This window comes from Erinaceus europaeus, chromosome 2 (genome assembly GCF_950295315.1).
Source record: "Erinaceus europaeus chromosome 2, mEriEur2.1, whole genome shotgun sequence".
Lineage (NCBI taxonomy): Eukaryota > Metazoa > Chordata > Mammalia > Eulipotyphla > Erinaceidae > Erinaceus > Erinaceus europaeus.
The window spans coordinates 7,935,347-7,957,949 of NC_080163.1; the positions used below are offsets into that span (position 1 = coordinate 7,935,347).

General features: G+C 44.1%; 1 protein-coding gene across 1 annotated transcript; it reads right to left on the minus strand.

Annotated features, from left to right (window-relative positions):
* Positions 1-2,745: 2,745 nt before the first annotated feature.
* On the minus strand, positions 2,746-3,896 carry LOC132532677 (zinc finger protein interacting with ribonucleoprotein K-like). The gene is given in 3 exon segments (XM_060170989.1): positions 2,746-3,179; positions 3,264-3,340; positions 3,505-3,896. Coding segments are annotated over 3 exon segments (903 nt in total).
* Between the last annotated feature and the right edge of the window lie 18,707 nt (positions 3,897-22,603).

Here is a 22,603-nt window from a genome sequence, read left to right on the forward strand (position 1 = left end):
ATACAGGTCCATGAAAAATGATGTATGAAATAGTGGGGGTTGTATTGTTAAATGGGAATCTGGGGAATGTTATGCATGTACAAACTATTGTATTTACTGTTGAATGTAAAGCATTAATTCCCCAATAAAGAAATAAATTATTTAAAAAAATATGTATAGTTGCATGCCAACTATCCATTTCCAGAATTTCTAAAAACAAAAGCTGTTCAGTGGTCAGGGACATGCCTCAGCTGGGGGACTGGGGGATTTGTATGTCTGTCTGTCTGTCCCTGGTGGTGCATGTTCCAAAGTGGTATCGTGACTTCTCTCCTTCTTATGCTAAACTCTCTATTTCCTATGCAGTTATCTTTAGTGATTCAAAATTAAAAATATGTGCCTCCCATTGTTTTTGGGAAAGCAGATTCAACAACCCAGTGTGGGCTCAACTGTTGTCCCATATTGCTTGGCATGAACAGTCTTGAAAAACTGATGAGCGATGGAAAGTGTTCCAGTGTCAGACAACAGAAGCCATGGGATATAGCCAAAGTCACATTTCTGGATGACAGGATCTCTGTTGTCTGTTCATATCTCCTTGTGTATAGCAATGAGCTTGAGGTGAACAGCCCAAAGGATCATGGTTTTACAAAACCACTCGATTATTTGCCCCTACATTGAGTTTGGCTATAGGAGAGAGACACAGTTCTGAGGTCCTGTGATTCCTTAGTTATTTAAGTGGAGTAATGCCAGTGGAAGACTCAGAAGAGGCACATACCTCCATCCCTGGGCTGGAGGATAGCATAATGGTTATGGAAAAAAAAAACACAAACTTATACCCTGTTCTCTCTGCGCCCTGCATGGAGTAAAGTCCAATGATAAGCCTGAGAGAAGGAATGAGAGATTAATGAGGTAGGGAGGGCCATGCCAAAGACAAGGCAACTTTATTTATGAGTCTCTAATATTTATACAGAAAGCAAGCAGTTCTACACAATACAAGATCACACATGACAGTTTTACACAATCAAGATATCATGATTTACTGGCAGTTAGTTAAAGATCAATCGGTTATTGTAAGTTAGAGATCAATCAGTTATTGCAAGTTACTGGAATTTAGCTCTCCTCCTCTAATGATTTACATACAAACTTATTCTTCTGCAGTTGCTATGTTCCCATTACTATTGTCTTATATGTAGCTAGTTCCAGGAGCATGATCAACTGAGCATAACAGTAAAACAGAGGAGTGGTAACTGGCATTTGCTTACTTTCACACACTATCCTATGATTATTCAGCAGTCGACTATTGTATCTTAAGATTAATATGTCCTGCCAGAATCAGCAAAGCATGAACGGGGGAGCAGCTACATATCACCAAGTCCACATCAGCTAGCCAGGCATAAACAATAATAGGGGAATTTGCAGAGCTCAGCCAAAGGTCATGGTGTACCCATGTTGCCCCTCCCGGCTATCCCCCTTCTCCGGGGGCCTGAGAGGTTTACCTTGAATGCTGCTCCCAACAATACCCAAGGCATCAAAGGTCCTAAATTTAATCCTCAGTACCACAAGCCACAGATGAGTAGTGCTCTAGGGATGGGCAGCCCAATGCTGGGTATTGTGATACTCACTAGGAGTAAAATAAAATTAAAAAAAGTCTTTTATCCCAAAGCCATTAGAGCTTGCCAAAATAAGGGACCCTTCCCAGGGTCAGCTGTGATCTCATAACAGGAAGGAATCCAGTCCACAAAATTAGGGATACAGAGAAGCATCACATTAGTTTCCTGAAGGCCTTGCAGCACAGCAAATCAAGACAAAAAGTTGAGAATTACTCTCGGACTTTAGTCCAGCCATGCTGAGACATGAAGATGGGTGCTCACAAAAGCACACCATCCCTTCCTTCAGAGCCCAAGTCCACTCTCATGAGCACTTACGACTAAGGGAAGATTAAACAGTAAGCCGTTTAATATTGCACAAACCAGAGCAACGAGAGACAGTTCAACCTTCCCTGCAAGGCTCTTGTGGAGCTCACAATTCTGAACGGAAAAGGGAAATAGGTCAGGGACTCAAGATCTGCTCCACAGAGTGGGAGGGGACAGATATCCACATTATCTTTATCTTTATCAGGGTGAATGAGGCCCTCGGCCCTCGGCAAGGTGGCAGAATCGAGGTGCTTGCTGCCAGAGAAGCTGGTGGTGACATAACCCTGGCAAGAGCTTTTGGGATTCAGAATGCAGTGCAGCTCCTTTAAGCCTGACAGACGCTTAAACTCATGGAGAACTTCACTGCTTTGAATGTTTGGTAGTCTGAGTTCATTTTTGGACAGATGGCTCCCTTCTCAAAGTCGTCTCTTGCAGTTAAACTGAACAAACAGGTCTTTGGCCTTTCTCAAGTTTGGACTTTCCTGTGCGGAAGTGATGCTAGACATTGGAAGGAAGAATTCCCTACATTTCCTGCACTTTTTTTTCTTTTGCCTCCAGGGTTATTGCTGGGGCTCAGTACCTGTACTTTGAATCTACTACCCCTAGAGGACATCTTTTTACCATTGATGCTGTTGTCGTTGTTGTTGGACAGGACAGAGAGAAACTGAAAGAGGAGGGAAAGGCAGAGAGGGCTAGAGAAAGAAATAAACCTGTAGACCTGCTTCACCGCTTGTGAAGCGACCCCCATACAGGTGGGGAGCTGGGGCCTTGAACCGCCATCCTTGCACCATACCTTGAGCTTCGCACTATGTGCCCTTAATCTGGTGCGCTACCACCCAGTCCCCTTCCTGCACTATTAGGGCCTCTCTGTAGTGTGAAACTTTTGATGGAGGCTGAGGCTGGAGCGCTGGCTAAAGGATTTGCCACACTTGCTGCATTCATAAGGCTTTTCTCCAGTGTGAACTACCTGGTGTTGAATGAGAACAGATTTTTGCCTGAAGGCTTTTCCACACAGGTCACACTCGTAAGGTCTTGCTCCTGTGTGGCTACTGCAGTGCTGAATAAGGCTGGTACTTCAACTGAAAGCTTTTCCACATTCACTACACTTATATGGCCTTTCTCCAGTGTGGATTCTTTGGTGTTTAGTGAAAATGCATCTTCTGCTGAAGGATTTCCCACAATGGTCACACTCCAAAGGTCTGATTCGACTGTGAATCTACTGGTGTTCATTGAGGTTGTAGCTTTGACGGAAAGATTTCCCACATTCGGTGCACTCAAAAGGCCTTTTCCCTGTGTGATTTCTGTTTTGCCAATCGAGTTTAGACTTGGATGCAAAAGCTTACCCATAGTCCTTGCACACATAGTGCCTCTCACCAGTGTGAACAGTTTGGTGTCTAGTGAGAGTGGCTTTTGGGCTAAAAGATTTCCCACACTGAGCACACACATAAGGCCTTGCCATGGAGTGGATTCTCTGGTGTTGAATAAGGGTGAAACTTTGAATAATTTCCCACATTCTTTGCACTCATAAGGCTTTTCTCCAGTGTGAGTCCTATGATGCCAAATGAGATTGGATCTGCATCCAAAGGATTTGCCACATTGCTCACACTATTAAGGCCTTGCTCCACTGTGAATCCGGCAGTGTTCAATGAGATTGGAAAACTGACTAAAGCACTTCCCACAGTTGCCACACTTATAAGGCCTTTCTCCTGAGTGGACTCTCTGGTATATAATAAGGGTGGCTCGTTGTCTAAAAGACTTCCCACACTTGCTACACTCACAAGGCTTTTCTCCGGCATGGACACTTTGATGCTGAATGTCTGGGTTCTCACTATAGAAGGTTGCCCCATATTTGCTCAACTCATAAGCCTTTTTTCTACAGCTGGCTCTTGGAAGGTAAACAAACCTGTGTTTGTGGCTGGGAGCTTTCCCATATTCATACAAACTGTACTGACTTTGTACGCCTTGAAAAGTCTCCCCACTCTGAGCAGTGATTATGTTTGTTAACATAATTCCTTCTAGCTCTGTTGGTATGCTTCTAATTCTGCTTCTAAAACTCCTTCTGTTTCATTGGTTTAATCCCCCCTGCTTAACACTGTATTCTATTTACATAACCACTGTTAACTAAGCACCGCCCTGCCTGCAGGGCATTGGTTTAATCCCCACTGGTTCATGATGTCTTTTTGCTCTACCCCCTCTCGTAGTACACCCTGATTTGCACCAGTCCCTTTTTGCTCCACCCTCTCTACATCACATCCTGTTTACACCTTACTTGGCAAGTATATATATAAGGACAGGATTGTGATTATAGTTTTAGTTTAGTTTAGTTTGGCTTAGATTGTGCTGCGTTCCGTATGAATAAAGACTGAAATTCGTACCACCCAGCTATGAGTCTCTGGTCGTCTGACTCCCACCCACGAAGCTAGCCCAGCATAGCTCCATCAAAGATGGGTCAGAGAAGGTGGGTTCATTGTTCTTAATAGCTGCATAGTATTCCATTGTGTAAATATACCACAGCCATTTGTCTGTTGTTGGGCACCTGGGTTCCTTCCAGGTTTTAGCTATTATGAATTGTGGGGCTGTGAACGTAGGTATGTACATATATAAAAAGATGACCAAACTTAAAAACAGAAAAGCAAAACATCCCATCCAAAAATGGGCAAAGGATATGAACAGAATATTCACTACAGAAGAGATCCAAAAGGCTAACACACATAGGAAATATTGCTCCAGGTCACTGATTGTCAGAGAAATGCAAATAAAGACAATACATTGAGATGCCACATTTCACCCCTGTGAGAATGGCATACATCAAAAAGGGCAGCAGCAACAAGTGCTGGAGAGGTGTGGGGACAAAGGAACCTTTCTACACTGTTGGTGGGAATGTAAATTGGTCCAACATCTGTGGAGAGCAGTCTGGAGAACTCTCATAAGGCTTGACATGGACCTACCCTATGACCCTGTAATTTCTTTCCTAGGGCTATATCCTAAGGGCTCCATAACACCTAACCAAAAGGATATGTGTACACCTATGTGCATAGCTTTCATTAAGTTTTAAGGTTGTTTTAGATTCAGTTTGACTAAAAAATAGTTACATTATAACATTATTTATGATATATATATCTGGTTATCTTTAGTGTCTAACTCAAAATGCTTTATTTTCAAGACACTATCAAAAACTTATTCATGATAAATTAAGGTGGTACATGTGCTCCTGGTCTGATAAAAGATATAATGTTTGACATACTTTCATTAGACAATGATTAATTATTTTATCTAAAAATATATTCTAAAGGGGTATAAAATTAAAAGGTTGTTGGAGTATTGCACCAAAGTAAAAGATTCTGGGGTGGGTGGGGAGGAGAGTACAGGTCCTGGAAAAGGATGACAAAGGACCTAGTGGGGGTTGTATTGTTATGTGGAAGACTGAGAAATGTTATGCATGTACAAACTATTGTATTTACTGTCATCTATAAAACATTAATCTCCAAATAAAGAAATTAAAAAAATTAAAAGGCTGTTTTGACTCTAAATCTTTTTGTGAGCTTCAACTCTTGCCTCTTAAATTGCAAGATCAGAGTTTTAAAATGCACGTATTAATGCTGTCTGCTAAGAGATCGCTCTGACTTAGTCATAGTGATGCCATAGGTATTATAAAAGTACAAAATGTGTTTTTCTGGCTAAAAAGAGTATAAATAGATTAAATAAACCTGGTAACAACAAGTTTTAAATTAATTAAATTGTTAATGAAATTCTGGCAAAGTATAAACTATTTTAGGTAATTAAAAATTTATATAAATACTGATTAAGCTCAAATATTGGGTTTACATGGTTTAAACGTGTTAAAAATGACACTAAGAGATTATAACCATTTTTACCCTGTCAATATACAGAAATTGACATACCTGCTTATTGATAAATATATTCTAAAATTGTTCAAGGTATCAATATATATATATATAATTTATTTATTTATTTATTCTCTTTTGTTGCCCTTATTTTATTGTTGTAGTTATTATTGTTGTTATTGATGTCATCGTTCTTGGATAGGACAGTGAGAAATGGAAAGAGGAAGGGAAGACAGGGCGGAGAAAAAGATAGACACCTTCAGATCTGCTTCACTGCCTGTAGGTGGGGAGCTGGAGGCTCCAACCGGGATCTTTATGCTGGTCCTTGCACTTTGTGCCACCTGCGATTAACCGGCTGTACTACCACCCGACTAAGTATCAAAATATATTAAAGTCAATTCTAGTCATTAAGTTATCAAATAGAAGAACAGTGTATGTAGATTGATTGAAGTTTATACTTCTCTGAGACCTAGGCGTGTTTCTTAATTCAAGGCAAGTCTGTAAATATATCAACTTGAGACTTAAGTGCACCAAAGTATGTAATGGTTATTTGGTTATTATATGGCAGGTGGACTTTAAGGTCTTAACAGTTAGGAAAAAAAAAAAACCCTCAAGCTCATTAGATAAAAGTAAACTACAAAAACTGAATAGTGACAAGAGACTGGCTTATCTAGTTACTAGTTTGGCTTTTTGGCCCATAGCAAGCCACCTCATCACCTGAGGTGCTAGTCATAATTTTGAGCCTACATGAGGTCCTCTGCTTGCCATCATAGGTCACTTCCATTGGAGATGTGTCTGTTTGCTCTACTGTGGACCTCTCAAGACCTTGTCCTCACTGAAAATTGGTAAAGATTGCCCCACTCTCCAGAGGGAGGCTGGGTCACTGTACTCTGCCACTTGAGGAATGCTGGTCCTGCAATATCCAGACATGGCCCCAGTTGGAACAACTGAAGGTGAACTTAAATTGACAGCGACCCAGGGGTCATATAGGTTCCTTGTTAAATAATAGACATGGCCCTGGGTCAGATTGGCATGGTATAGTTAATTATATATGTGTGTGTTTTGTTTTTTAGATCTAAAAGCCACTCTTTGTCTTCATCCAGTTACCAAGTTTTACACTCCATTTTAATGCCATCTCCCAGATATATCACAGGCCTGCCTTATGATAAAAAATTCTTAAAGATGCTTCATCCTTTCCTATGTTTTTTCTGTTTCCTTTTTATAAATAAAAATTTAAAAAATCCAACAACAACATCAATAACAAAAAAGAAAAGATTAGGAAAGCTATCGGGGGAGGGGATGGGATACGGAGTTCTGGTGGTGGGAATTGTGTGAAGTTGTACCCTCTTACCCTTGGTTTTGTCAATGCTTCCTTTTTACAAATAAAATAAAATACATATTTTTACATATTCATTTAAAAAAAGATTACGTGTCACAGGGACTGAGACGTATACTGTTGGATACTGTTTGAGTATAAATTTTATCTCCTATACAGTCAGTCAAAGATCATTCAAGAAAACCTAACATTAATGGGAAAAAAAAACTGAAGACAAAAGGGACAAATACTAATTGGTTTAAGTCCATGTTTTCCTGGTTCCCTTGGCTTACAACCTTGATTTATGCTATAGTTGGACCTCTGGGACTAACTCTAAGACCTTAATAATCATCATGCTCTGCTTCAATATTTCAGGTCCCATATAAGAGCCATCAAGCTCATGGTCCTCAAGAGACAATATAATCCTGTACTCCTAGACTATGATGAGACAAAGATTTAACTTGTTGCCTAAAACCAGTGGGGCTTGACCTGAGGAGCCCCATCTTGGCCTCCCAGTAACCATGCCAGTTAGTCAGGAAAATTCTCGCCTCACTAGAGTACACAGTACACTCATGAAATACCCTTAGACAAGTGGGTGTGGTGGGTGGAGGAGGTTGATGCCCCCCCCCAAAAAAAAATTGCTTGTTGGGAGTCTGGTGGTAGCACAGCAGACTAAGTGCTTATGGTGCAAAGTGCAAGGATCCGCATAAGGACTCTGGTTTGAGTCTCCAGCTCCCTACCTGCAGGGGAGTCACTTCACAGGTGGTGAAGCAGGTTTGCAGGTGTCTATCTTTCTCTCCCCCTCTCTGTCTTCTCCTCCTTTCTCCATTTCTCTCTGTCCTATCCAACAATGATGACATCAATAAAAACAACAATAATAACTACAGCAACAATAAAAAGGCAACAAGGGTAACAAAAGAGAAAATAAAAATAAAAATAAATGCTTGCTTGTTCCTCAAAAGGGATTTTTTTAAATAACCACATTTCACTTCCTAACAAAGTCCCAAAACCTAGATATAGACCAGGTCCCATGAGATAGGGCATATGTTCACATGTATCCATAAATTAGGGTAAAATATATACCTGAAAGCAAAAGTACACAATAGTCTGCAGTGAGTCAGTATAACATTCATAATGAAATAGTATCTAGTTAGACTTAGCAACCCTTGTCATCTACTGCCTGTTATGCTTCTCTTACTTACTCCCAAGCATCCTTATCAAAGCAAGGACTGCAAAATCTGAATAAGGGCAAGAGACTAGCATACATTATTGATGACTCTTTAGTCACTAACAGGCCGCCCCATCAGCTGAGGCTCTATTCGGGGTGTCCTGAGATTTCAAACAGACATGATGGGCCTAGACCTTGAATAAATCCCTCTCTCCATTGTTACCGTTCATCTATATCAGGAACAACAAAACAGACTCCTTTGTGCACCCCCATAGGTCCTTGCCCTCAACTTGGACCAATAACAGTAGAGAATGTTCCATCCTCCAAAGGGAGGCTTGACAACATACTCTATGTTATACCCAAGGAAGATGGGTCGATATTGGGGCAGCTTGGAATGTTCCTACTCATGACCACAGAATGTGAGCTCAAATCTACAGGGATGCAGAGATCACACAGGCTCCTAAGCTGAATTTGGGCCCCAGATCACATCAAATTGATGGGGTTTACAGTCAACAACATTTATACCCCTTTCCCATATTTGGGAGCTACTCTCTTCCCTGATCCAACTTTCTGGTCCTTTTTCCAGCCATGACATCACCTTCCCAGACAATATCTAGGATCCACCTGCATATCAGATTTCAGGCTCAGGGAAAAACAAAAGAAAACAAAACAAAAACCAGTATAGCCACAGGCCCTTTGGAATATAACTAAAATATGCCTACTAGCTGTCTACAGAACACGGGCCCCTCTCCCAACTCTTTTCTGCACTATTCTAGCCTTTAAATTCATGATTAGTCAACAACTTGTTTGGCTTTATATGTTAACTCTTTTTTCAGCCACCAGGTTCCAGATGCTCCATCATGCCAACCAGACTTCCCTGGACAGACGACCCCACCAATTTGTCCTGGATTACCCAGAACCCCACCCCACTAGGGAAAGAGAGAGGCAGGCTGGGTGTATGGATCGACCTGTCAATGCCCATGTTCAGTGGGGAAGCAATTACAGAAGCCAGACCTTCCACCTTCTGCACCCCACAATGACCCTGGGTCCATACTCCCAGAGGGATAAAGAACAGGAAAGCTATGAAGGGAGGGAATGGGATACAGTGTTCTGGTGGTGGGAATTGTGTGGAGTTGTACCCCTCTTATCCTATGGTTTTGTCAGTGTTTCCCTTTTATAAATAAAACAATAAAATAACCATCTGTATTAGTTTCTGTACCCTGATTGCTTGTGGAAGTTGTGGTTTTTGCCCTTATAACCAGCTGTGTAACAAGGGCTGCTGCTGCTCGTTAGACAGTTTACTTTACTGGGAGACAGCCCTTAGCTGGGAAATAAAGACTCTCAAGATTTGGACCTTGGTCTTGAGCTGTGTTCCTTGCTTCTACGCCACAACACTGGTCTCTTTACCGCTAATGGCAAAATAGCAGAGGACAGATAGAATAATGGTTTTGCAAACAGAGCCTCATGCCTGAGGCTCTAAAGTCCAAGGTTCAATCTACCACACTGCTGTAAATCAGACCTGACCAGTGCTTGGTAAAAAAAAAAAAAAAAAAAAAAATCAGGGGTAGATAGCATAATGGTTATGCAAATAGACTCTCATGCCTGAGACTCCGAAGTCCCAGGTTAAATTTCCCTCACCACCATAAACCAGAGTTGATCAGTCCTCTGATAGAAAAAAAAAAAAAAAAAGATGGAGAGGAAGAAACAATGATAAGAGCATGGGTGACAGCACAGGAGTTATGCAGAGACTCTCATGCCTGAGGCTCTAAAGTCCTAGGTTCATAATCCCACAGTGCTATAAACAAGAGCTGAGAACTATTCTAGTTAAAAAAAAGAAAGGGGAGTCAGGCAGTAGCACAGTGAGTTAAGCGCACTTGATGCAAAGCACAAAGACCAGCATAAGGATCCCAGTTTGAGACCCCAGCTCCCCACCTGCAGCAGAGTCCCTTCACAGGCGGTGAAGCAGGTCTTGAGGTGTCTACCTTTCTCTCCCCTCTCTGTCTTCCCCTGCTGCATCCATTTCTCTGTCCTATCTAAAAAAAAAAAAGAGAGAGAGAGAGAGAGAAAGAGATAAAGAAAGAAGAAAGAGACAGCATAATGGTTATATAGAGACTCATATACCTGATATAACAACTTCAAAGTTCTAGGTGGAAAAGCCAACATCACTTAGAAGACAGGTATTTCTCCTACTTTGGTAAAAATAAACAAAATAATTATTAAAATGAAAAAAAATTCTCAGTCCAGAGACTGTGCATTGGACTCTTCAAATATGGGGTTCTGACCTTGAACCATAGTACAATATGTGCTAGATCATGTTCTGGTCCTTCTCTCCCTCTTTCTCATAAATACCTACATAAATAAATTGGGGCTGGGTGGTGGCACACCTGGTTGAGCCCACATATTACAATGTGCAAGGACATAGATACAAGCCCCCGGTCCCCACCTATAGGGGGAAAGCTTTGCCACAGTGGTGAAGCATTGTGCAGGTAATATCTCTCCCTCTTTAGCACCCCTCTTCCCTCGTGGTTTATGGCTGTCACTATCCAATACATAAAGATAATAAAATTAAAAAATATATTTTATATGTAAAAATGGGTGCACTAGCTTGCTTAAGCCGGGCTCCCCTGCACTGGGGGAACCTTGGCTGCTGTGGCTTTGACCCCACAACTGTCTCTCCCCTTTGGTTGTGTCTCCTTGTTTGCCTGAGAACTCTGACACAAAATAGTGCATTCCAGTAGATAAAAGAATTTATCTTGGGTAGAGATAGATAGTATAATGGTTATGCAAAGATACTCTCATGCTTGAGGCTCCAAATTCCCATATTCAACCCTCCATACCACCATAAGAAAAGCTAAATAGTGCTCTGGAAAAAAAAAATCTCTCCTTTCATGAGCTTCCTTATTTCTCTTGATGGTCCTCTAATTGAAACTATGCATATGCACTGTTGTCAAGATCTCAGGCCTCTCCCTGAAAAGTCACAGGGAATCCTGTCTGATTGCAGAATAGGTGATCTGACACAAGTCTAGTGCAACAAGCTAAATAAGAGATGTGGGTGACAGACCAGGGGAATAAATCAACTGGTAAAAGCACCTGACGGGGCAAGGGAGACAGCATAATGGTTCTGCAAAGATTGTCCACCCTAAGGCCCCAAAGTCCCAGGTTCAATCCCCAGCACCACCAAACAGAGCTGATCAGTGTAGCAGTAAAAAAAAAAAAAATAAAGAAGGGCCAGGTGGTGGTACACCTGGTTAAGGGCACACTCAGTGCTTAAGCACCCAGGTTCAAGCCCCTGGTCCCTACCTGCAGGGGGAAGCTTTATAAGTGGTGAAACAGGGCTGCAGGTGTCTCTTCCTCCTCTCCCATTCTCAATTTCTCTGTCTCATGTAATAAGAAAGATCAAAAATTAAAAATAAGGAAATAAATAAGAATAAGATAAAGTTAAATTTAAAGTAAAAGCACCTCTCTAAGATGCCTGAGTTTCCTGGTTCCACCCCCAGCAACACATGTACCAGAGTGATGCTCTGGCTTGTCTCTGTATCTCATGTATAAGACACCTTCAATATAGACAGCTACTTCATTTCTAGATATTTATTGAGATGATTCATACATCAATGGTCTAGCTCCACTGCACACCTAACTTCTGTAGCCTGCCAACTCATAACTATCAGAATTGCAATAAAGACCCAGAGAATGTGACTGCTTCTTTTTTTTCTTTCCAAATCTGTGTTTCAGATATTTATATTGTATGTGTGAGTGAGTGAAGCATGACTAGGACAGAATCCAGGAGGGCAGGTCTAAGTGAGAAACTCCTTTTATTTTTCCCAGCCCTCCCAGCTCCTCTGTGAGTGTCCAGGTCCTTGATGTGCAGGGGCTGAGTCCTGTGTGCAGCCCTGGCCCAGGCTCAGCAAAGGGGCCAGCTTCGGCCACATGCAGTGGGTCACAGCTCTAGGTGTCTTGCTGGGTTTCCAGGTGACAGGCCAGTGGGGTGCTGAGCCTCAGTCCATGTGCTCTCTGTGGTGCTGACCCTCCCCATGGATGGGCCTTCACCAGAGAGGAGGAGCAGTCCCAGAGCTGGGAGGCTCCTGTCCCCACCAGCCCAGCCTGGGGGAGACTTGAGAAAATGCAGCCCCTCACCAGAGCCACCACTGGAACTTGCTGACATTTAATCACATTTTCCCACTTGAAGACAGGTTTCTAGGAGGATGAAGAGCTGTCCTGGGTCTATGGGGCAACCTGGGCAGATGATATGAAAGGAAGGATACAAAACACACCCCCCCTCCCAAATAAACAATAACTAAGCCTGCCGCTCCTGGTCCGTGGGCTGCAGGGACCATCGGAGGTGCCAACTCTGCTACTGCCCAGCCACCTGGCCGAGCAAGGTGCCTGGGAGGGCCTGCAACTCTTTCAGGACACTCTGCTCTTCCTCCAGGAATTGAGTGTCGAAGATGTCCCATGTCTGAGGAGTAAGAGGGAAAGGCTGGTCTTAGAGGCTGAGGCCAAGCAGAGGGGACTCCATTAAACTCTTCACCCAGCAGTTCCCCTGTCCTGGCCCTGGCCTACAGTATGGGGCTTTCTGTGCTGTATGGGTGGAGCCGTGGGCACCAGGAAAGCAGTTTCCACTGTGTGTGTGTGTGTGTGTGTGTGAAACCATAGGATGCAAAGTGGTTGACAGACAAATCCTCAGGGGACCTCTGATGCCCAGCAGGAAGTCCTGCAGAGCAAGCCTGGCATGATAATGTGCCCTGGTCCCAGAGAGATAGCCCCGACTAAGGTCTGGCTCTCTCCCTCTCACCTGCACAGTACCCTAAATACAGCTCATGTTTCATCTCTCCTATAAAACTCTGGAGCCCCAACCTGGCTTTGAGATGTGCAGCTGTTATTTGTTGATTTTGGGAACTGGCCCCTGGACAAGGTCCTACTGTTCTGGGGAGACAGCATTACAATCACAAAGAAAGACTTTCAGGATGGGGTAGACAGCATAATGGTTATGCAGAGAGACTGTCATTGCCTGAGGTTCCAAAGTCCAAAGTTCAATTCTCTCCACTACCATAAGCCAGAGCTGAGCAATGCCCTGGCTAAGAAAAAAAGAAAAAAAAAAAAGATTTTCATGTGCTAGCATGCAAGGTCTTATGTTCAGTCCTGTCACTGCCAGAACCCAGAGCTGAGCTGTGCTCATATCTCATGAATACTTTCACTTGATGAGCACATGCCATTAGCATTGAAGATCAAGGTGACAGGGAGCAGGCCCAGAGGCATCTGTTCTGTGAGGTGAAAAGACATTCCCTCTGTTCCCTGTTCACCTGGAATGGCCCTGAATGGAAGCTGTTGAAACTGAGGCCTCAACTAATATATAACCCCCTACAGCTTGACTGTATAGCTGCCCTTCCCAGGCCTACATCCCTGTTGCAGGGAGCTCGAGGAAAGAACCAGAAGGAAACTGCCCCCACCTGGCCTTCAGGTCTGCAGAGGCACCTCCAGGACTGAGGACATCTTCTCTGGCAGGGACCCAGATGCCGCCTGCCTTTCCTCTCTGCAGGGGGGCCTATCTCCATGTGCATGCTTCCTGTCTCTCCACCCTCCTCACTAGAGACCTGAGGCCCCAGAGGCAGAAGGGAGAGATCAGCAGGGAGAGAAATTTGCTGCTCTGCAGGTCAGAGTTGCCAGGGAGCCCCTCATATGTCAGCCTGTCCCCACAGTGATTGTCTTCAGTCCACACACAGCCTGTGGGTCCATGGCCCAGGCAGTGGGTATGAGCTCCTGCCTGGGTTATCTTGGGCTGGGGAGAGTGCTTATGATGAAAGTACTTACATCAGATGTTAAATAACTTGCAGCCTGATAATAGACAGCGCTGAGAATCAGAACCAGCTTCTTCTCCAGATTCAAAGCATCTTCCAGGGCCCTCAGGGCTCCCTTCCACACAAATGGCTTTAATTGCTACACAGAACAGAGTCAGTTCAGAGATGGTCACTGTGCCTCAATAGGACTGCATGCTCTCCATGTACCCACCAGGAGCTGAGTACAGTGACTCACATGATATTATTACTATTTTTTAATTGCCATCAGAGTTATTTGGGGGGCTTGGTGCCTTCCCAGTGAATTCACCATTTCTGGCAGTCATTTATTTTCCTTTTGACAGAATAGAGAGAATATGAGAAGAGAAAGAGTGAGAGAGATACCTGCTGTACTGTTTCACTCACTGTTCAGAAAGTTTACCCCCTAGAGATGGGGGCTGGGGTGTCGAAATGGGTCTATGTGCAGTGCATTCAACTCTGAAAAGATTAATCAGAGGAAGTGCTATTGGGGTGGGGAAAACACCCCAGTCAACCTGACCTCCCACTCTGAGAAGCCAAAGAAAGCCATAGCCGCGTTTGTCCTGGGGACCTTAATCACCACCCACACCCTCTACTTACAACAGGCTCAGGGATTAATAGCGTGTCCAAGGGGCAAAGGTCTTTCATCATCTGTAACATCCTGGCATAGCCTTCCTGCTTCTCCTCAGAAAACTGACAGAAGGCCAGGCCCACCTCCTCCAGGGTGTCAGTGTCCTCCAGCAGCTTCAAACCCTGTGGGACGAACAAGAGCCTTGCAACTGTGCCAAGCAGAGAGGTGGGGAATCAGGAAGGACCTGGGGACACTCACCACAGCCTTGTACATTTGGAAGGCTTCAAATTGCAGATGTACTCCAATTTCCAAGGTCGGCAACACGCTCAAAAGCATGTGGAGTTTCGTCCTTGATTGTTCATCCAACCTCATTGGTCTCATGGCAGAGCAGATGTGAGGTTTGCTATCAAAGGCTATTGTGGAAAAGCGGGAGGACAGGACTTGGAGCCTGAGCAGACCCAGGTGACTGCTTGGGCTGGGTCCTCCAGAAGGGAGAATCAGGGAGCCTCCAGCCAATCCGGCTGAGGGGGTGTGGCTTGTAGGCTGATTGTCCAATCAAGAGCAGGGCCCTGACCATATCCCTGGAGCTGGGTTCTCCCACCTAGAGCCCCAGGCCACAGGGAGAGAAGTATGGGGGTGGGCAGCCTTCCTGCATGTCAAGAGTCCTGGTGCTCACTCCAGGAGAGCACATGTTCTCAGTAGGGGTTCTTAGGTTCTCAGGCAATGGAAACAGGTAAGAGAGCTCAACTCCTGTCCTGAGGAAGTAGGTGTGACAGCAGGTCCCCAAGGAAGAAGGGGCAGGTCGCGGGCAGTTGTCCTGCAGCAGGTCCTGCGATGTGGGAGGGTGGCCACACTCAGTCCACTAAGGAGGGATATTGGAGACAGTGTGCAGATCTCCTCCAGGGAGGAGGTTCGGTGACCTGACACAGGCTGAGTGCCCTCCATCTCCAATTCCTTAACTGCTTCAACACCATCCAAAGCCTTATTATTACTTTTTTTTTTTTTTTTGGGCAAGAGGTACTGTTCACCAATGACTTATCATAGTGCTATGATTTAACCTCAGACTTTGGAGCCTCACACACAGTAGTCCTTAGCATAACCACCATACTCCCTCCTTCATCCTACTATCACATTCAACTGTTCTCCAGGCTGACTGAGGGCACTGGCTCTTAGCAGTGTCTCTTCATGGTGCCCAGTCAGATTCTCTGCCAGCACCCCTGAGTAGGACTGGGACAAGGCCAAGGTGGGGGCACAGAGGCTAAGAATATTGGGCTCTCCAGCTTAAGGTCTTGATTTTCAGGCCCAGAAAGACTTCCCAGTGACACTCTGATTCTCCCTCTGTCTTCTAGATCAACAAATACATATGGACACATCCTAAATGGCATGTCCTCACCTCTTCCTCCATATCCCCACCACAGGAGAGGGATGGAGGATCCAGTGTGACCCCATAGGCTGCAGGTGTGTATTCCACAACAACAGGTCAGTGGGGAGGCCCTGAGCCATGAATCTGCATGGCAAGACTCAGGTTGACCAGTGTCCTCCAGCCTCCTCCCCATGACCTGTGACCCAAGGAGCAGCCACCAGAGGGAGGTGAGCTGGCTAGTCAGACAGGAATGTGTCCTATAGTCACCGGACAAGGTCAGCCTGGGGGCACCTCAGTAGGGCAGATGAGGCTTGAAGGAAGCCTCTGGGCTGGGCGTATAGAGGCTGAACTCTAGGGACAGCCCAGGGTGGGCACAGTGCATCAGTAGGCACTGGGCAGGAACTACTCTTCTATCAAACTGGATATTTATTAGTGAGAAAGATAGAAGGAGAAAGAAGCAGACATCACTCTTGTACGTGTGCTGCTGCGGATTGAACTCAGGACCTCATGCTTGACAGTCTATTGCCTGATCCACAGCACCACCTCCCGGACCACATTACTATTATTATTATTATTAATCTTTATACCAGTAAACTATTTAGCTTGGGCTGCTGGTTGTTTGGTAGATTGAACCGGGGGCTTTGAAGCCTCAATCATGAGAGTTACTTTGAATAAACATTTTGCTATCTCCCAAGCCCCAGGGTCTTATTTTCTCTGTTTTTCTCCGAGGTCATCTCTTGGGCTCTGTGCCTGCACTACAAATCCACTGCTCCTGGCAGCCATTGTTTCCCCATTTTATTGTATAGGACAGAGAGAATTTTATAGAGGAGGGGGAGATAGAGAGGGAGAAAGAAAGAAAGACACCTGCAAACCTGCTTCACTGCTTGTGAAGTGTTCCTCACCTGGACACTTGAAGCAGGATCCTTGTGCTTTGTACTATGTGCACTTAACCCGGTGCGCCAACATCTGACCCCTGGCCCTTTTCTTTTTAAAAAATATTTATTTATTTATTTATTGCCTCCAGGGTTATCGCTGGGGCTTGGTGCCTGCACCATGAATCCACTGCTCCTGGAGGCTATTTTTTTTTTTTTTGCCTTTTTTTTGTTGCCCTTGTTGTTTTATCATTGTTGTGGCTATTATTGTTGTTACTGCTGTCGTTGTTTTTGGATAGAAGAGAGAAAAATGGGGAGAGGAGGGGAAGACAGAGGGGAGGTGAGAAAGATAGACACCTGCAGACCTGCTTCACTACCTGTGAAGCGACTCCCCTGCAGGTGGGGAACCAGGGGCTCAAACTGGGATCCTTACTCAGGTCCTTGGGCTTCACGACATGTGAGCTTAACGCGCTGCATACCTCCCGACCCCCTCTTATTTTCTTATCCTGGCATTTTATTAGCATTTTAAATTAATTAATTAGTTAATTAATTAAAAACCATTTTTCAATTTCATTTATTTTCCCTTTTGTTGCCCTTTGTTGTCTTTTTATTGTTTTGTAGTTTTTGATGTTGTCGTTGTTGGATAGGACAGAGAGAAATGGAGAGAGGAGGGGAAGACAGAGAGGGGGAGAGAAAGACAGACACCTGCAGACCTGCTTCACCGCCTGTGAAGCGACTCCCCTGCAGGTGGGGAGCCGGGGGTCGAACCGGGACCACGTGCTAAGCCGCGCTACCGCCGGATTCCCTATTTATTTATTTTACCAGAACACTAATCAGCTCTGGTTTATGGTGCTGCAGGGGATTTAACCTGGGAAGCCTCAGGCATGACAGTCTGTTTGCATAACCATTATGCTATTTACCCCTGCCCTATTAAAATTTTTAGTGATTTATTTATTTATTCCTTTACTTATTTATTTATCTATTTATAAGAAGAAAGGAGGAGAGAGAGAAAGAACCAGATAGCAATCTTGTACAACTTCTACCAGAGATCAAACTCTCAAAGTCCTCATCCTTGAGACTCCATTGCTTTCCTTAAAATCTGTTACATTTAAGAATTAAAAGACATTTCAATAACAAGATGATAAAGTCATGTTTCTATGGGTAAGAAACAGGAATGAACTTTACATTCATTTTTGAAAGTGGTTCACTGTCAAAATTCAACCTATCTCTTATAAGTTTTTATCTTTATTTATTTATTGGATAGAGACAGCCAGAAATTGAGAGAAAGGAGATAGAAAGGGAGAAATACAGAAACACCTGCAGCCCTGCTTCACCACTTGTGAAGCTTTCCCCTTGCAAGTGGGGACCAGGGGCTTGAACCTGAGTCCTTATGTACTCAACCAGGTATGCTGTCACCCAGACACCAAACTCTAAATATCTCAAAACCACAACAAGCTCTAAACATGGAATTATCATATAGCTACTTCAATTATCTAGGGAATAGTGGTTGAGTGAGTGAGACTGTCTGTGGCTTAGAATTTTCTTTCATGCTTGTTTCTTGTGTCTTTGACCTCTGAGAGATTTTTAATTTTTTTAATTTTATTTTTTAACATTTTGTTTATTTTATTTTTGAGAAAGATGTAGAGGGAGAGATAGAAACACCAGAGCACTGCTCTGCTCTGCTTATGGTGGTGCAGGAGGTTGAACCTGGGACTTTGATGCTTCAGGCATGAGAGTCTGTTTGTATAACCATTATGCTATCTCCCCCGCCTGAGATTTTCATTTCTAGTGTTTGTTGCAAATCATAAACAGTGTTAAGGAGAAGATAAAATTGTCTCTGCCTCCATTCCAGCTTATCTTCAACACTTTTTTCAATATGGGAGAGATGTTCTCATTCTTGTCCCAGAGCCCCCTCTGCTTTAATATCTAATGTTTGTCTAGATGATGCTGGAATGGAGGCACTGCCTGCTCCCTATATATTTAATTTTTTAAAACACATTTTAAAATTTATTTATGAGAAAGATAAGAGGAGAGAGAAAAAACCAGACATCACTCTGTGCACGTATTGCCAGAGATTGAACTTGGGGCCATGCTTGAGAGTCCAGTGCTTTATCCACTGTACCACCTCACAAAACATTATTTATAGTTTTGAGTGTAATTATCAAGCTGAAAATGATACTTTCCTACCAAACATTTGTCACTAGGTTATGCAAGTGATTCGCATGGACTATGTAGAAAAATCCCTGCTGTTCTTTTTCTTTTCTTTTTTTTTCTACCAGAATATTGCTAAGCTCTGGTTTATGGTGGTGTGGAGGATTGAACCTGGGTCTTCGGAGCCTCAGGCAGGAGAATTTCTTTGCATAGACATTATACTATCTATTCCCACCCACAAAATAAATTCAGTTTTCCTTGAAATGTTTTAAAAATTATTTGTGTGTTTTTAATTTATTTTTACCAATCACTGCTCAGATCTGGTTTATGGTAGTGTGGGGGATTGAGCCTGGGACTGTACAGCCTCAGGCATGAGAATTTCTTTTTTTTAAATATTTGTTTATTCCCTTTTTGTTGCCCTTGTTGTTTCATTGTTATAGTTATTATTGTTGTTACTGATGTTGTTTTTGGATAGGACAGAGAACTGGAGAGAGGAGGGGAAGACAGAGAAGGGGAGAGAAAGATAGATACCTTCAGACTTACTTCACTGCTTGTGAAGCGACTCCCCTGCAGATGGGGAGCTGGGGCTCGAACCGGGATCCTTATGCCAGTCTTTCCACTTTGCGCCACATACACTTAACCCGCCTGACTCCCAGGCATGAGAATTTCTTCACGTAACCATTGTGCTATCTCCCCTGCCTTCCCTGCTGTTCTTGATTGTGTGTTGAACCATGCACCAAATTGCTTTGAATATTCTCTTCAGTTCTTATTCTCCTCACTCCTCTCATAGCACCTTCCCTGACAGCTCAGTCCCTGGAATGTGCTCAGGGAAATTCCCCTGATGACAGAAGCACTGGCAGGGAAGGGAAGGTCCAGGGAGACTCATGAACTCCCTGCCAGCCCTCAATTGTCACACTCAGCATTTCCTGCTCCTCCTCAGGGACCAGCTCACCCCAAGCACCAGAGACAAGAAAGCCCCTCTGCCAAACACATCCATTGCCTCCCAAGGGGTGCTGACCAGAAAGTTGTAATTGCATTTAGGTAATTAACAACTCAGAGGAAAGTTTTCAGGAAAGTTCTCCCTCCCAGCCCTCACTCCCATGGCTCCACAGGTGACAGGATAATTGCAGGGCTGAGGGGAAGGGGCAGAACCCCAAGTGCATATATCAGGGTCTGGCTGCCTCCGGCATCTGAATGACCTGCCATAGTGAGCACTGCTCTGAGCCCGCGGTCCTGACACAGGGAAGGAGTCTGATGAGTTTGGTCTGTTTCTGTCTGAGAAGTTGAGTGTGTTGGAGAAAAGGCAGATGGAGACTCTGGTGGGTGATCACATCAGGACGTTCCTTCTACACTCCTGAAGTCTTAAGTGTCTAGAGTCAGCTTGACTAGTGCCAAAGCCACCGAGGAGGTGGAGACCCTGAGGTCTAGCTGGCTGGTCATGAGGACAGAGGGGTTCTGAGCCATCCCTGAAGTCTCATCCCTGAAGGGGGCAGAGGGTCCAGAATAAAGGAATCTGACTTTAAGGTGCTTCAGGATGCAGTTTAAGTCCACCTGTAGTTCAGTTTCTCTTACAGGAATCGGAGACTCAATGTTCATGGCTCCTGAGGTGCACCCTGAATGCCTCCAGGAGTGTAATCTAGAGCAGCACCAGCCAGGAGAAACACCCAGCCCTGAGCAGGAAGTGACTCACTTTGGGTGTGCTTGAGTAGATGACTTCTCTGCATCTGGATGGAGCAGGCAGTGAAGAGCAAGTCCTTGTGTCCCCATTGAACACCTCCAGTTTCTGGGCATTCTGCTGAGGCTGTGCTCCCAGTCAGACAGAGAAAGGAGCAGGCGAGAGGGAACATGGCAGCAGGGGTGCTAGGTGCTATGCTATGTTTGACGTTCTTTCCAGACACGAGAAAATCTCCCAGTATCAGTCCCTGAATGTGGTATTTCTTTTTCTTCTTTCTTTCTTTTTCTTCTTCTTCTTCTTTTTTGCCTCCAGGGTTATCACTGGGCCTTGGTGCCTGCACTATAAACTCACTGCTCCTGGAGGCTATTTTTCCCTTTTTTTGCCTTTGTTGTTTGTCATCATTATTATTGTTGTTGCTGTCATTGTTGGATAGAACAGAAAGAAATCAAGAGAGGAAGGGAAGACAGGGGGAGGAGGGCAGAGAAAGATAAGATACCTGCAGACCTGCTTCACCGCTTGTGAAATGACTCCCCTGCAGTTGGGGAGCTAGGGGGGCTCTATCCGAGATCGTTATGCCTGTCATTGTACTTCAAGCCTTGTGAGCTTAACCCGCTGTGCTACTGCCTGACCCCCTTGTAAGAAATGGCCCAGTTGGTTGTAGCCTTTTCATTTATGTCTTCCAATCCATTCTGACTACAGACTCCTGACTTTTACATGTCTAGTCTATGTGACTACAACCATGCCTTGTTTTTCTTCAAAATTAGCTTAGACTTCCCATCCCCCCTTCACTCTTCCTTTCCTGTTATAGCCACATTGTAAATTCAGACTTCCCAGCCAAAAGCCCCCTGCTCACTCTTCCTTTTCCATTATAGCCACATTGACCAGGGCAAAATCCCCTTCCTCACACTTCCCTTACCATTATAGTAGACCCCTGGCTCCCTCCTAATATCTGCTCCCACCCCCGTTTCCTGAACATGGTTAGATTGTGAGCCAATTCCTTCTCGTCGAAGGGGAAGAGGACAGGTAGTTTCCATGTCCAGTAATGTATAAAAAGGCTCTGAAGATTGCCTTTGATGTACTTGCTGCTTACACCCTAGCACCCATATATATGTAAAACTTTTGCTTTGCTCATGACTCTCCGTGTCTCAGTCCTTATTTTAAGGCGTAGACAGAGTGCATTTTGCACTGTTTCCCACACCCCTGATTGTGGTATTTCAACTGATGAAGTGAACATTACTACAGAAAGCATTTTACACTGTGTTCACTCCCACACCATCCCCAGATTCTAGCATATGGCCATGTACACGCTAATGTGCCTACTTAACCACGCATAGCAGCACTTCCATTTGATGAGCAGTAAGTATATAAACACACCATCTGAATACCATTGTAATCTAAGTTTCTGCCTCAGACTCCTCTACCATGTATCTGTGATGGGCGTGCCGCTGCACAGGCCATCCCACAGGCTTGTTTCACAGTTCCTGTGACAGGTATTTCTGTACTTGTCCTCTAGATGTAAGTGTGCAAATCTCCTCACTCTGTCTAAACTGGCAGCCATTCTTGATCATCCCAGGGAACTATCACAGGAAGTGCTGCTGTGTCTACTGCCAGGGCTGCTGCCATATTTCTATTTATTTTGTTATGTATTTATTCATTATTTATTTAGTTTTATCTATCTGGCCTATGGTAGTGCTGGGAATTGGAGATTGAAACTGAGATCTTTGGTGCCTCAGACTTCACTGTCTTTTTGCATTATGATTACGTTGTTTCCCTGGCATGACTGGTACATTTATTTTCTCTTTCTTTTATTTATTTTTTTCTTTATTGGGGGATTAATGGTTTACAGTTGAAATTAAAATACATCTTACAAGTGCACCATTTCTCAGTTATCCACAGAACACTCTACCTCCCCCCACATGTTGGTCTCTTCTATCACTGTGTACC